Source organism: Adiantum capillus-veneris, chromosome 24 (assembly GCF_014529385.1).
Source record: "Adiantum capillus-veneris isolate H3 chromosome 24, ASM1452938v2, whole genome shotgun sequence".
NCBI lineage: Eukaryota > Viridiplantae > Streptophyta > Polypodiopsida > Polypodiales > Pteridaceae > Adiantum > Adiantum capillus-veneris.
The window spans coordinates 122436872-122453956 of NC_140954.1; the positions used below are offsets into that span (position 1 = coordinate 122436872).

The window sequence follows — 17085 nt, forward strand, 5'->3', positions numbered from 1 at the left end:
CACAACAGCTTGATGTTTGAATCCCATGGGGCACATGTGTTGTTGTTAGGAGAGAAGGATATACCTTCATCACCATTGATTTGTACCTCTGAGATTATGCAGTTCATTTCTGATAATGAAATAGATCAAGTTTTCTTGTGTTACTCACTGTCTCATTTTCTTTCTAACATTGAATATGTTGAACATTCCTCAACTCCGCATGCTTCTCTCTCATCTCTTCCACCAATGGCTAATTCTAAAAAATCAAACATTGCTAGTGAGTTACAGAAATTATTAAAGGAATTTCAAGATGTTTTTCCTAATGATTTGCCACCAAGATTACCACTGACACGATCGGTGCAACATAACAACGACGTGGCTGCAGGCTGTAAACCTGTTAGTAAACCGCCTTACCGTATAAGTTATTCTGAAGCTGCTGAGGTGGAATGTCAGCTTGCTGACTACCTTAGCAGAGGGTATATACAACCCAGTTCTTCACCATGGGCCTCTCCTATCCTATTAGTGAAGAAAAAAGACGGCAGTATGCGCATTTGCGTAGACTACCGTGGCTTAAATGCGGCTACGGATAAGAACAAATATCCATTGCCCGGAGTAGATAAGCTGTTTGATAAAATCACTCATGCTCGAATTTTTACAAAAATAGACTTGCGGTCAGGATATCAGCAAGTCCGTATTCGACTTGCTGATATACCCAAAACTGCATTCCGAACACGGTTTGGACACTAGGAGTTCTTGGTGATGCCCTTTGGGCTAACCAATGCGCCCGCAACATTAATGACACTTATGGATAGTGTCTTGAAGTCGTACTTGGGAAAATTTGTCATTGTTTTCCTCGATGACATTCTAGTCTACAATGCTTCTGAAGAAGAACACTTACAACATCTCAGGCAGGTGTTTGTGTTGTTACGAACAAACAAATTATATGCCAAGGAATCTAAGTGTGATTTTCTAAAAGATGAAACTCACTATTTAGGGCATGTTATTTCAGCTAATGGGTTATATATGGATCAATCCAAAGTGGATACCATCCGAAAATGGCCTTCTCTTGAAAATCTAAAAGAGCTACATATTTTTTTGGGATTTGCAAGTTTTTACCGAAGGCTTGTTAAAAACTATACTAATATTGTTGTTCCCATGACGGATCAACTAAAAGGCAAAGGCAAAGCTTTTCAGTGGGGATCCACTCAACAACACAACTTTGATACGCTCAAGGATGCATTAGCTACAACTCCCATACTGGCTATTGTAGATCCTTTGAACCCATTCGTTTTGGAAACGGATGCTAGTGACCGTGCTATTGGAGTAGTCCTGTTACAAGACGGACGGCCAATTGCATTTGAAAGCAAGAAGCTTGATGCAGCTCAGCTGAACTACTCTGCTTATGAGCGCGAAATCTATGCAACAGTGTCTGCCTTAAAAACATGGCGGCATTATTTCTATGGTGCTCAGTTTGAGATTGTGTTTGACCATGAAAGCATCAAATGGTTTACACAACAAACGGATTTGAAGGGTCGAAAAGCCAGGTGGGCCGAAATTCTTCAAGAATATGATACCAAGCTAAGATATCGTAAAGGTCGATACATTATGGTGGCTGACGCTCTAAGTCGTATGCCGGAGATCAATTCTCTCTTGTTCATGGAACTTCGTAGTGAATTTTTGGATTCTCTCAAAGGCAAATATGAGCATGATGAAGCATATTCCAAAGTGTGGAGCCATGTTCAAATGAGGGATCCTTCTCACTCCAACGATGGTAGTGTAACGTTAACCTCCACACCGAGTTTCCCTCTATCGAGTGATGAACTACAGCGATGGAAGCATTTCACCATCGACAATGGGTACCTACTCCATAAGGGGAGAGTTTGTGTACCAATAGAAACAGACATAGACATTTGGTGCCAAATTCTTTATGAATTTAATGATAGTCCAAGTGCAGGGCACCCGGGTATTAGAAAAACTTATGCTCTCGTACGACGATAGTTTTATTGGCCAGGTATACATGGCTTTGTTCAAGCTTATGCCTTTGTTCATGGCTTTGTACACATGTTGAACCTTAGCTAGCCAAGGATATGGTGTTAGACTGGGAAGAACATCCCACACTGCATTCTTACTGTAAGTACAAAAAAAACTATTTGATATAGTGAATTTTTTTCATTATCCCATTGTTTTTCTCATTTTTTGATTCCATTCTAGATATATTTCCTTCAACAGCTGTGGAATGGCAGCCTGTGGAGAGTCTAAGTGGGACGTTCAAAGCAATGCATCAAGGGATTGCAGATGCTATGTATGTTGACAGCCACCTTCCTTTTACAAAACAATGGATTTGTTTGTCTATTTTGCAGAATACAAAGTTCCATCACGAGAAGGTGCATATGGAGAACTACATCAGTTACCCATTCCCACCATAAGTTCACTTGACTGGGAAGCTCTTGATGCATGTACTATATCAAGCTTCAAATCCAAGATCAAAGAAGACATCCTTAAAGCTATGTCTCCGGGCAGGATATCAAGAAGGATTAAAGTTCAATGGTTCTTGCCTATACATGTCTTTGTGGCATGTTTCAAAACAATGGATTTGCAGAGGACAAAGACGATGTGGCTTAATAGAAGACTTTCTATGACTGAACTAGATAATGTTCTTGGAGACGGATGGAGCACCAAAGAAACTTTCCATATTGGTGACAATATTAGTTGTAGAGTAAGCCCAAATTCTATGTCTATCTCATATCAACTATGTCATCAATCATTAGTTATGGGCTATGACTATAGGAGATGGAGAAGAAAATTAGGTAGCTGGGTTCCTCTCGACTCTGAGGAAAATTGTCCAGAGTTTGAACTAAAGGTCACAGTCCATCCACACACCGAGTATAGAAGCCTGATAGTAACAACAAATTGGAGACTAAATGATGTTAGAGAATCTCTTGAGTTTCTTGATGAAACATCTCCCGAGTATAGATTCAAAGTGGATGAAATTGTGGTGAGCACAAGGATGGAGAATTCAACCTCTTGCATCACATGCCTTCCCCCAAAAAGAGTTGTATTTGAGCCACTTGCAAAGGACTTGAAAAAACAAGTTCAATATTGTAATCATTTTGCAAATATATTTATCTTTTCTCTACTTATGTTGTTTTAAACTTACATGACATCATGATACACATTTAAGAATCGACAGTTGGTATTAAGTATTTGAAGTACAAAATTATGAATCACCAAAGGGTATATATATATGTTCATATGGACAAAATGAACAAAAGTGTACATAGCTTTTGTGGACTATTCAATCATGAAATTCCACTTTTCTTTTTTCCTGAGAGGATTCTGCATCCTCAGAGACCCTTTTCCTTTTGTGTTCAGAAGGGGGTGAAAGTTCAGGAGTGGGTGGTGGTGGTGACTTGGCAGGGGTTGGTGCTTTGGGCCCCTTAGGGCTTGCTGGCTTGGGTGATTTGGAAACTTTCTTTGGCAACATGAATGGTAGCTTGAAAGGTGAGCTAGGTGCCTCCCCCTTATTGTTCTTAAGTGTACGACGCTTTTGAACCTTGAATTTCAATGGTGAGTGGAATGGATGGCCCTTTGTATCTGCTCTTTTTTTTGCAGGGCTCTTAGTGGGACTCTTTCCCTTGGCAGTCTTCTTAGTGGGACTCTTCCCCTTGGCAGGGATCTTCTTTTTGGTAGGACTCTTCCCCTTGGCAGGGATCTTCATCTTCGTGGGACTCTTCCCCTTGGCAGGACTCTTCTTGTGATCCTTTTTCTTTGTATGGATCTTCTTTACATGACTTTTCTTCTTTTGATCCATTTTCTTTGCATCCAAACCTTTGGTGGCTCTACCTTTCTTTGGTGGCAAAGGAGAATTTGGATCATTTGGATTTATTGATCTTTCCAAAACCATAGAAACAGCCTTCTCTCTCATCCACGTGACCCAAGACTCTGGATAGTCATGCAACTGAAAAAAATAGAAAAAGGAACTAAAGGAAATGAGAACATACATACATAAAACATCAAAGTAAATACATGAACCACACTTACAGTGAGTGTAGTCATCTGGCACCTTGACTCAAGATATCTCCATGCATTTGCAAGCACCCTCCATCCACAAGATGTTGAGTCTGTCTGTAAAGGCACTTTTTGATTGTAGTACTTGAAAGCTTCTATATTGTAATCCTTATTTGTGGTACTCAAGTGACCAACAATAAGTTTGGCAGCACTGCAAGAAGACATTGAATCAAAAAGATACTAATAGAAAACAATGGGCCATCATCAAGCATAGATTATGCTTCATACTTACAGTTTACTTTTCCCATGGATACTTGACAATGAATTCATAAATATAATATCTTTCTCCAAAAGATTGAAGATAATAAGACTCCAATGTCCTCTACAAAATAAAAAACAATTAGCTAAGAATACCACAAAATGTTAAAAATAACATGTAAGGAGTTAAGAATTACCCTTCAACATAGGGGTATAATATGTAATTGCAGGTCAGTATGTTAAAATCATCAAAAAAACTTGAAAGGGTTCCTTGCTTGTTAAAAAGGCACTGTGTCACTAGAGGGTCAAGTATGGCAATTTGCATAGCTAGAGCCTCTGGAAGATCCCTCATAAGACACCTGGAAAAGGAAACACAAGCCCCAATGAGCCCCTTGTGCCTGTCTGCCTTGCACATGCACTAATAATTAGCAAAGCAACACATACCTGAGACAGATATAGAGCACAATGTCACCAAGCTCAATGTTGGGATTTACAAGCATACTTGTGTCTTGAGGGAATATGTCCAAATATGCCTCAGTATCTCCAAACAAGGAGACATCCACCACCATTTGGCCTGTGACTTTTTCATAAAGAAGAGAGTTGGATGCTCTTAAAATTTCAGCTTGCTCTTTAAGGATAGCATCCTCTGATATCATGTATTGCTCCCTCTCAACTTCCTTTCCTGCTTTGATATCCTGGGCCTTTCTTGTCTCGTACTCATGTGTAACATCCTCAATGACAACCCCAGAATCTTTCTGCTGCCTGGAAGGAGGGATGTTTAAAATTTGGAAGGCTCTAAGATCCTCACTAGGAATGAGCTCAAGAGCCTTATCAAACTTGTACCTTAACCTTGACACAAGCACAAAATATTTGCTCATAAGTGTGACCCTGTGAGCAAATGCAGCTGCAATGTAGCTATCATTCATAAAGTCTATGAGAAAATCCTCAGCAGCTTCCTGAAGGCACATCACAGCTTGAGATTGCCACCTTACTGAGACAAAAGTTTTGATATTCATCATACTTACAAGTCTATCAGATATCTCTTTGACAACTCTCATGAAAGAGAGCTTTGGAATCAGTAGACAAGTAGACTTTTGTGCTTTCCTTATTTCTCTTAGGGATTTCACCTGATAATTCAATCTTTTTCTGGCATTGGGCCTCTGACGAGGTAGTGGAGGGGGTGCTTTCTCTGCATCTTTCTCAACATCATCTATTTCTGGATCAGTTGGGGCTTGGTAGACCTTCCTTGCAGTCTGCTTAGTCCTTGCCATTTGGGTAAAAGAACATAGCACCACGCGACAGACGCGTCACCCACTACCTGCAAGATGTTTCTATTGCGCCATGTGTGAAGAGGAGGGTGACAACAACACGATGCGATAGAAGGGTGACCCAGGCTGTGGAATATGTCTGTATCGCTTCGTACGTGAGCATCGGAACCTCCAAAGAAAATCTCACAAAACGCCCTGTACGACGCGATAGAGGGCGCACCCACACCCTAGAACATCACAGTATCGCGTCGTATACGAGCTGTGAAAACCTTAAGTAAGCCGAGCAGAAACCCCTGCACGACGCGATGAGAGCCTCACCTAACCTTTGCAACATGCGCCTATCGCGTCGTATGGGATGCCATGAGTATTTCAAGAAACAAGACCTTCACAAAGCGATAGAGGGCACACAAACACCCTAGAACATCACCGCATTGCGTCGTATGCGAGCTGTGGAAACTTTTAGTAAGCCGAGCAGAAACCCCCATACAACGCGATGTGAGCTTCACCTAGACTTTGCAACTTGCGCCTATCGCGTCGTATGGGATGCTAAGAGTATGGGAAGTGGTAGAAGGTGCGCCCACATGCCCAACACATCCAGGTCGTGTCGTTTGAGAAGAAGCTTGGCTTGGCTTAGTGGACGGTTGACGCCCAGCGTGGAAGAATCCAAAGCGCGGATGACTCGAGGTGCGGGTAGTTGAGGATGACACGACGCAAATGTCGAGTATGGGAGAAAGAAAAGAATGAGCACGTGACAAGGCTTTATAAACATAAGACCGTCCGTACGACGACCGTTGTGCGTAGGCCACGTGACACGTATGCATGGTTGACACGTGTCACTAACGATCATATTTTGGATCTTATATAAAGCTTGGTCTCGAATGTTATTAATGTTGCACGTTCACTTGTCGCATACGACGCGAGTAATTATTCATTTTTGTGTACTAATCCTCTCATCCCGCACGATCTCATCCGTTGCAATTGCACATCGGTGGTCCCTCCCCTATCGTGTCTTTTAGGATTCTTGTTTGCTTTGGTGTGGCTTTGTCCCGTACGACGCGCAAGGAAGCAGTTCCAAAGTCTGGGTCTAGCGCGTATCGCGTGGTTCGGCGTTGTTGTCCGTTTTGGTGTGGCTTTGTCTGCGCAGGGAGGCAGTTCCAAAGCCTGGGTCTAGTGCGTATCGCGTGGTTCGGGGTTGTTGTTCGTTTTGTTGTGGCTTTGTCCCACACAACGTGCAGGGAGCAAGTTCCAAAGCTTGGGTCCAACGCGTATCGCGTGGTTCGGGTTTGTCATTGGCACTACTACATTTGCAAACGTTGGGCGTATTTCTGTACCTTGTACCTAGCTTCACCTGTCGACTTTTCCTCTACCATGATTGAAGGCCGGGAGGAGATTTTGGAGGAGAGTCCAAGTGAGAAACTATTGGTGGCTGTGATGGATGGTGGTGACATGGAAGTGTACACCAAAGCATATGAAATATTCAACCCTGTGTTTGATCTTGAAGCTTTGTTAGACCATTTGAAAGACTTCTTGGCAGAAGAATTCAAAGAGTTTGAAGAGGCACTTGAAGGCAAGTGTTTGGTTTTAGATGGGAAGGCTTATTGTCATCTAACCGAATATACTACAAACTCAATTGAGAAGAGCAAAGTAACAAGGAGGTTTGGAAGATTTTCTAAGAAGACTTCCTTTGTTTGTCCACCTACCATTTCTTGTCAATTACATTTAAAACCTTGTAACCTTGTTCCAAAAGAAGTTGCTTTTCTTTTCTTTTTGTTCCTTAAAGTTGACATGCAAGGCAAAGCTGATGAAGTGAAAGATACAGATGAGGCAACAAATAATTTTTTTTCCACAGTTTTGTAGCTTGACATAAGTGAAATTCTAGAAGATGAGGAAGTTGATGTTGTAGTTGAGGAGCAGGAGAGTGCAAATTTTGATGTTGCTCAATTTAGAGCTAGTACTGTCATTGATGAGCCAGCAGACGAGGTAGAGGTATCTGAAGCTTCCCTTACTATTCCAAACCTTCCCTACTTCTTTATCAATGGGAAAGAGTATATCCCTCTCCATCATATCCAGTGTCTGCTTAATATGAGGGAGGACTACTGTATTGCAACCATTTCTGAAGCTTTTGAGGTGGCCAAAGATTTTATTGACACAGAAGAAGAGTCAAAAGAGGAGTTTTTGGCACTTGATCTTCATACATCCAATAAATATTTTTTGCCTGCTCCTGATGCACTTGCTCTATGCATGAGAAGAGTGGAAGAGGAAAAACCTTCCCTCAAAGATGAGGATTTTGAGAAGAGGCTTGTTGAGCTTGGCATCCAATCTTTTGGAAGAGACTTTAAGCTGAAAAAAATTGGAAAGGAAGTTGACATAAGAGAGATGACCGGATCATGCAATCTCCTTCAAGAAAAAGTCATTGCCGAAGATGAATTGCAAAAGGTGATCTCCCTACTGAAATCTTTTTTTTTTTTCAAGTTAGTTTTAATTACTCATTGTTTTGTTTTGCAGATTGAACTCCTTGACAAAGACAATTTTCGTGGGAGAGTTAAAGGCTCGAGAGGGAAAGCAATAGAGGGCTCTTCAAGAAGGGATGCCTCCTCTCTCATGCACTACATGCCTACATTGGATAGTGCCACCTTCTGTGCTTTCCACATGCAGTATTCTGAAGATCTTGAGTTGCCAATGTTTGCACTGAAGATATTGTCACGGTTTTTAGGGTACACTCCCCTTCAAATCAATGTAAACAAGATCATGCTACTTGAGAGAGCAGCAACACTTAGAATGTTTGGATATGCTACAGGATTCAATGCCTCAAGAGCATGATACTTTCTTTGCTACTCTAGCTATGCAGCAGCAGCTGAGGAGACAAATGTCAACCTTCTTGGGGGCTATAAAAGAAGAAAGTTTTTTAGATATAGGGGTGATATGCCTAGAGATATAAAAAAAATCAAAAACTGATGTAAATTTGACAATTTTTTGCACCAAAATATCTTTTTTGAATTTGGATCTTTTTAGAAAGATTCAGTACAAAGTTTCAAAGTGAAGCATTAATCTCAGATCTGTGGTTGAGCAGCATGGTTGTTTGATCTCATCCGTTGTAATTGCCTCCTATAGAACCAATTGAATAATTCCTTTAGTGCATTGCTCCTTCTTTGTCTACCTCCCTTTCTCGTACATTTGAAAAAAGAAGTCCTCGCTTGCTAGTGAGATTTTTCCATTCTCTGAGTATTCCATGTTGCAAGGGGTCCTTGTTTTGCAAAATATGGTCCATGCAGGTACAGAATATGCTAAAAATAAAAAAAAAGTTAGTTGAACTCAATAGGATGCAAAGTAAAATACTATCCAGACTTTAGAAAGTAATTGAATACTCACCAAGTAATATGTGATGTCTTTTGCTCCCCAAGCATCTGTAATAGCAATTATTAAAAGCTTTATTGTTTTTTTAAAGTCATCTGCATAAGTAGCAGAGCTAACTTGTTGTCTCAAAACTTTCAAAAAATTGTCGAGCTTCTTCCACACTTCCATGCGTTTGTTGGCTACATCTGGTCTACTTTTGACATTGGTTGTTATAGCACAAAGATCCTTCCAGCAGTTCCACATAGCATCAACTTGTTTGTTGTCATGGTTACTCAAAAATCTTCTGGCTTTTGCACCACCCATTGAAACATCTTGCAAAACATCACCAGTTCCTTTTGAAAGAGTGGGATCTTTTTTTAGATGCACTTGACCACCATGAAAACCCATTTGAGAGAGCAAAGCCTCACATTTTTCTATGCATTCGTCTGCAAGTTTAGTTGGCTTAATAGAATATGCATAGTCAAGATGGAGTCGAAGCAATTTGTCCAAGATTCTAATCTCTGCATGCATTGTGCATATATGTACATTTTTTAAATCTATTGTTAGAATTGGATTCCAAATCATAGAAGACGATGGGTAGTCGATGACGTTAACACTATTCCTCGATGGTGCTTTTCCAACCTCGTGTTCTGCAAGCCATCCTTTTGTTCCAGTGCTTGCCATGCAATATAGACATGGATACTTGGTATTGGCACCTCCACATACACCAAACATGCACTTTAATGCTTTTAGGTTGGCACTCAAGTGCCATTCTACAAAAAAGTCACCCATGCCATCTACACAGAGTTTTTCACCTGCATTTTGGTTCTGTATAACAGAAGGGATATCGGTCTGCAAAAACAGCCATTTCAATGTATCGTGATTTTCTACTGGTATTTGAGCTGCTCCAATCCACCAAAGTTCCATTTCTAATTGAGTTTTGTGGTATGGGAATCAAGCTTACCCTGGCTATAGTCCAATGCTCTATTCATAAGGGATATGGATACTCTTTCCATTTTTTGACATTTTTGAATTTGAGCTTCATCCAATTTCAGAACAAATATAAGTTTTCCTTCACAATCTACTTCTTGCATATTATAGTATCTCACCATAGCAGATTGAACAATTTTTATACTCATCCAAATGTTATTAAACACATTATACTCAAAAGAAGATTTTTTTTTCTGTTTTTCATATGGCATCGTTCCTTCTATATGATAGTACTCTCCAAAATGTTCGGGTATTTCTTCGTTTAATAGAGTCCTAACTTTCCCAACATTATGAGGCCTAGGCAACCCAAAAGCTTTAATCTTGTAATACTTTAAAACCTGAAATCAGGTTTTAGAGATTTAGAGATGGCCCTGTAACCCCTTCTACTCACCCCCACTGTGTCACAAACTTCTTGCATTTGAGAAGGTTGGACCAGTAAACCCATATCTTTCAGTAAACTTTGAAATACCAATTTTTCCTGAGTTTGATTTTCAGGAAGTTTCAAAAGTTTAAGAATATCACTTTTGTTCATTACCTCATTCAAAAATCTCACCCTTTCTTGACCCCATTGGACATATCAAATCCTAAAAGACTAGTCACACGTTCTCTAATAATCTTTAATCTTTTTTTTCTTTGTCCAGAACCTTCTGTTAAGTTTACTACATCTCTCATTCGTTTTACTCGTGCTCTTAATCCTATTGGAGTTTCTTTTAAAGTCCGAAGTTGGTGATTTTCTTGTTTTAGAGATGCTATTTGGTTTTCAAGTTCTAAAATTCTTGTTGCATTTGAAGAAAAAACAGTTGTGAGATATTGAATGTAATGTGTATGATCAATGTGTAAATGAGATAACCTAGAACTATATCCTAGTAAGCCATCAACCCCATCACCAACAAATCTCATCAAATCATGAGGTGTGTGAAAAGATGGATACCTTTCAGTGCTAGGATCCGGTGGATACAAGCTCCCATCTGTCCATATATCAATGTTTTTCTTTCCCTCGTTGCGAAGTTGTTGTGCTTCATTTGCAGTTGTAACTGGTCTTTGATAGACACTCCGCGTAGTAGCATATTCCTGGCTTAGCTTAATGTTCAAGTGAAACTTGCGGTTATCACTAATGAAAGATGTATTAGTCATTGTAAGTAATGAAGGAGTAGAAAGTATAATGGAAATAACGTAGCAACAGAACGAGGTGCATCAGAGAAGAAGAGATAAAGCTCGCGAAAGGTGAGAGAAAAAAGAGAGATTCAAAAGTGGAAACAACTATTTGCCGCCAAGTGAAGTAAATGAAAACAAATTTCGAGGTGAGCCACAAAGGAATGTGAAGAAAACGATATCTTTTTGAATATTTAGAGATATGTATCTAGATACGCTTTAGATTGCGTAGATATGCTTTAAATGACCAAAATGGATAAATTTGGAGCCGTTTTGACCACAAACGGCTCTGCTAATTAGTAATTTAACCAATTCCTTACACAACCCTTTTTGAGTCGTTTTTGGCCCTAATGCTGAAAGCAGGAGGACTCTTACATCCTTTGGAGCTTCCCAATGGAAAATGGGAAAGCATCTCTATGGACTTTATTGTGGGTTTACCAACCACTGTACAAGGTCATGAGTCAGTATGGGTGGTCGTAGACGGGTTGACTAAACTATGTAAGTTTATTCCATCCAAATCAACGATTAAGACACCATAACTAGCCAAGTTATTTGTGGACAATCTATACAAATTGTATGGTTTGCCAAGTAACATTGTCAGCGACCGTGATCCCAAGTTTAACAGTCACTTTTGGAGAGCTGTGTTTAAACGATTGGGTACACAACTGAACCTCAATACAGCCGATCATCCACAAAAAGATGGTCAGACTGAACGAGTTAACCAGGTGCTAGAGGATATGCTAAGAGCATACGTCAGCAAAAAATAGTCAGACTGGGAAGAATACTTGTACTTATTCTTGAGTTTGCCTAAAACAATGCTACAACTGGATTTAGTCCTTTCATGCTCATGTATGGGTTTCAACCTAGGTCACCAGTTACAGTGGGGTTGGCAACCGAAAAACTCTAACAGGTTAAGGATTGTCTCCAAGACCACATGGATATGCTGAAACCCGCTCGTCAGAATGTCCGACAAGCACAGGATCGGTATAAGAAGTATGCTGATGAGAAACGTCGGCAAGTTACCTTCGAAGAAGGGAAGGAAGTATTTTTACGTGTGCCAAAACATTCAAAAAGTCTAAAAACTGGCCAACACCTAAATTATCTCCCCGATATTGTGGGCCTTTCAAAATACTCAAGCGAGTAGGTGACCGTGCCTACAAATTATTGCTACCTTCACCTTCTCGTATTCATCCAGTGTTTCATGTAAGCCGTTTACGTAAGCGGTTACATGGGGACGCCAATGTCATTGACCAACAGATTTTGGTTGATTTCATTGAACCTCCTACCTTACCGCATGAACCTGAACGTGTTCTCGATTATCATGAGTTGCGTACACATCATTATGTACGTCAACAAGCCTTAATCAAGTGGAAAGACCGACCTGAGGAAGGTGCACTTGAAAAAACATTAGTGTTCTTAAGAAGAAGTTCCCCACTTTTGTTTTTGAGGACGAAAACTCTTCTTAAGGGGGGAGTATTGTCTGGACACCAGCAAAGCCGGACTAGACAAGGGCAAGGCGGGGCTAGGCAGTGTGGAAAGGAAGTCCAACTAGGGCAAAGGGCTAGGGGCTATGCTATATAGTGGGTGTTTGGGTGGTGGAATCGTAGGTTCTAGTTCCCCTTGTCTAACACAATGCATGAACTAACCCAAATAAATCTTCAATATAAACACTCAATTGAGGACTACTTGTACCCAGTGAAGGATTGTAGCCCACCCATGCAACCAATTCAATATATAAAAGCTATTTTAACCCAATCAAGGATTATAGCTCTTATATTGTGGATTGACAAGTGTAAATCAACTCAAATGCAAGACTTCAAGGATCTTTATATGTCCGATACACTAACATAGGACATCCGACCCTTGACTATCGACTCGTCATTTACATATGCTCATCTTTTAAAACCAATTACATCCCTCATTTGGACCAATGGCTTCTTCGCAATGAGCATGATTCTCCAAGTTTTCAGTTGTTTTGGTTTCGTACCTTTATGTCGGTAAATGAATTAAAAAATTTTAGAAGTGGTTACCGAATTAAAAATCACATTCGGCCAAAAAAAAGGACCTGTGACTCTATAACCTTAGGTCAATTCACAAGGAGATGACTATACCCAACACTCGGATACACTCTCCAAAGATTTGCCTAGCTAAAAGACCGCAGTTAGCACAGTATTTACTATATATAATTACTCATGTCGAGCTTTTTTATTTTCCCAACGGGTCCGTCGGGCTATTGCATATACCCGACGGGTCTGTCGGGAAAATGAAAAAGCCCGACGAGCCCCGCAGGAAAAATGAAAAACCCGGAGGGCTAACAGACTCTATAGGTTTTTGCAGGTCAAAATCAAAATCTCGTTAACAATTAACGTGATCACGTGATTTTTTTGTGTAAATACTAAAGTTATTGACATAATCATCCGATCGTGATTACGTTAATGAAATCCTTGCTGGAGGTAGACTTTCGCGAGGATTGTCTATTAGCTCCTCTATTGTTACATGTGATGAGGCCACATGTACATCATGGGTAGCCAGATAGAAAAGGTGAATAACCAAAATTATCGCTTATAAAGGCCATCTCTTGCAACCAATTCAACGCCAAAAACAATAAAATGCTTTCAAAGCACAAAAGACCATGCATTTACCTTGGTTGACATAAGAAGACTATGCATTTACCTTGAAAACCACTGTACTTGAAGTCATAATTTTCGACTAACATTTGTATAAAGTTTCCCCATGGGGGCTAAAAGCATGTGCGCAAGCAAGCGCCCATGTGAACTGGCTCATAGGAAGTTAGGATATGGAGAGCAATAAGTGCAAAATAATGATCCGAGAGGAATAGTTAAGGACTCGGGCCAAGGGCTTTCACTAACTGCCAACTCCAGCTGCTGCTTCGTGTGCGCTCTTCCAAGTTCCCAAGTTCTACTCTTCCCTAAAGCCAGGGGCCAGGGCGGAAGGCACTCTTGCTCCCTCAGCAGCTTCTGCTGCCTCTATATTAGAATTTAGACCTACACACATACGCAGGCCCTCACAAACCTCTGGCCAACACCCACTTCCTCTCTCTCCTTCTCTCTCTCTCTCACTCACACACACGCGCGCGCGCGCGCAAACATACTCACACAGACAAATACACAAATGATCATCAGCGGTTTTACGGAAACGCCCACTACCAGTTGGAAAGAGAGTGGAGCTGGAGATCAAAAAATCATATGTACTTAGGTCATTGATGAGCTCTCCACACATGACACACACACACGCATGGAGCCCCTGAACGCAAGCAGCAAGGCTGCAGCCTGGGCCTGGTATCAGCGTGGAGCAGGATCTGCTGCTACCCTCGCTTCTGGGCGCTCCCATGAGCCCGTAGCATCCACTCCTCGGTGCAGCCTGAGCCGAGGCGGTAATTCCCCATCTCGTTTCAAGCTTGAAGCAGATATCCTTCTCTCCAGTGCATCAATTGAGGACACCTCTGATAGATTAAAGAGTCTCTACCTGCTTCAAGATCTATCTGATTCAAGCTCTTGGGGTTCTGAAAGAGTTTGCACCACTACCGGCATGTTGGCGTCTCCGCCATCAATGCCACGGTTGAACTCACTGCCTGCCTCCATTAATTCGCTTGCAGATGCGCCGGATCTTGCAATTGTGATGTCTAGCTCCAGCTATGGGACTGCTTCTTGGGATTGTGGTAGCACTTTATTCGACTCCTTTGAACTTGTGGCTATGTCGAAAAAGCTCGATGGTGCACATCAGCTGGATGAAGGTGCAATTGAGAAGGTTTGCCCACCGGTCGAGTATGCGGGTGTATCCGCGGGTGAATGTGGTGAAGATGAAGAAAGGGAAGAAGGAAAGCATGACACAGGGTTGAAACCTCTTAAGCTAATCACACCAATGAGCATCCATGAGTCATGTGGGCTAATTGATGCAGACGCTGACGCGAATTCTGTATCGAATGATTGCAAGAAGTCTAGTAGGCAAGCCATTTACGACATGTTCTGCAGATATGAAAACCTGGAGACACCAGTAGGAGCTTCTTGCGACAACGAGCACATCAAGAAATCACCAACCATTTCGCCATCTGCTCGCAAGAGCAGCAAGCAGTATCGAAGGCGCCGCCTGCATAGCTTGTCCAAGGCCTTCAAGCACCACTTTGTTCAATTGACTCACCAATCTGGGAGGCAGTCATCGGCACCAATCCACAGTTATCACCCACCAGATAAGGCGGTGCACCTTCGCCAATCAGCCGCATTACCCGCCAGGACTTCTCCGCATATACAGACAGTACAGCACCATAAAACTGCTTGTGGATTAGCGGAGTCACCAGGGCGGACGGATCGGACCATGGCGGAAGGCTGGAGATCTGAAGCTCCTAAACACAGTCTTAGAAAGCAGCACTCAAGTTACAATGGTGTGCATCATCATCACCACCATCACCATCATCACCACCATCTATTCCGACACCACTCCGACGATAGTCTCGGGGCGTTGTTACCAATAGAGCCGCTACTGGACAAGTCCCGTCCCAAGTTGCCGCTGCAGGGCTTCGTGCGTCCAAGGGAAGCTCTGTGGGTAGTACTGTGTTAGAAGGGGCATCTCTAGATTGGAAGAGCAGGTGGGGGGATACAAACATAGCTAATTGTCCAATGGAGTCTCACGGGTTTCCAATTGTGTGACAGGAGAGAAGAAGACTATATTGTATTATGTTCAGGTTAGGGCATATTCTGTAGATAGAATTAGAGTCTTGGGTTTGTTGATTAAACTGACCTTGTAGTCGTAGCTAGCTCATGATTAGTTTCATCAGGTGTTAATTAGGTCCAATCTTGGGAATTCTTTGTTGAGGCTTTGAAGCTGTGTTCTGTAATTAATGGCCTCCCAAGCTAATTGTGGGGTGTATTGTACAATGGAATGGAATGGACTTAATGATTAATTGCAAATGGATTGTGGAGTTTGATTAGCGTTGGAATCAGTCTTAATTACTTAGTTCTTATCTACTCGTAATTGGCCCCATGAGTGTATATATATATACACACATTATTGGCAATTATTGTTGTTTATTGCACGGTTTGAAACCGGTCGTGTAGTGACGAATCTGCTGCTCTGCATCGTCGTGTTGATCCTGGACCGTCCATCCTTTGGCGGGGGGCAAAAAGAGGTTGATCGGGGTGATTTTTGCACGTACTTTTTGGAGGGGACCAGAGAAGGGGGGGGGCGGGGGCAAGAAGATTATAAATTTTCTCATGTAGGAAAAGGGAGCCTTTTTCAATGTTTTTCATACAATGCATAACATCGTGAGCTTCTGCTGCACTGCATACCTAGCTAGGTACGATTGGGCGCACTGGCCGGCAGTTCCCTGCCCCCAATCGTACCTAACTAGGTATGCCGTGCCTCCCTCACACAAGCTCATAATGTTAAGTCATAATGTGGGAATTATTGTGAGAATCTGTCCAAAAATTCTTTTGGGGGGGGGGGGGCGGCGAGAGAGGCGGGCAAAATGGGGTCGTTGATCTTGGACTCCTCGATCCTTTACGGGATAAAATGGCGGTTGGACGATGTCACCATGCAATTCCCAATACGAGTAGAACTCAGTTGTTGAACAAGGAAGATGGAAGTATTTGCGTGATCCTGCATCACACAAATATTTCCCATCTCGTTCACACCATCAAATTAAGTGCACATAAATTTACGGAGTTCACATGTGAGTTCATGTCGAGTTCACATTCACTTGAGTTGACAATGTGATCAATAGTTGTAACCTTTGCACGCTCATGGTGCTGATTAAGGCAATTCAATGATTTATGGGACACATGGCGTAATGCTTTGCGCAATCATATTCCTCCTTTTATGCATAAATTGGCCATGTTTATCCAAAAGTTTGAGGGTTGATTTGAGGCTAAAGGTTGAGCTTAAAAGGCCAAGAATGTATGATGGTGTAGTGAAGGCTTCAAAGGATAAGGATCCAGGAATGGAAGCTAGAGAGATTGAGAGATCTTGAATTGCAAGAAGTTGTGAAGTCAACTCTATCTCATAACTGTATAAATATGGACAAGGTATGCAATGAAGACTTCCATGTTGCTTATTCTCTGAGCATGTGAAAGAAGAATGTCAT

At 41.6% G+C, this 17085-nt stretch overlaps 1 protein-coding gene across 1 annotated transcript; it reads left to right on the top strand.

The window, feature by feature from the left end:
• The first annotated feature begins 13852 nt into the window (after positions 1-13852).
• On the top strand, positions 13853-15928 carry LOC147427057 (uncharacterized). Its single transcript, XM_086498374.1, has one exon. It carries the CDS (start codon positions 14244-14246, stop codon positions 15561-15563), a length of 1320 nt encoding a protein of 439 aa, XP_086354500.1. The 5' UTR covers positions 13853-14243; the 3' UTR covers positions 15564-15928.
• Positions 15929-17085: the final 1157 nt, after the last annotated feature.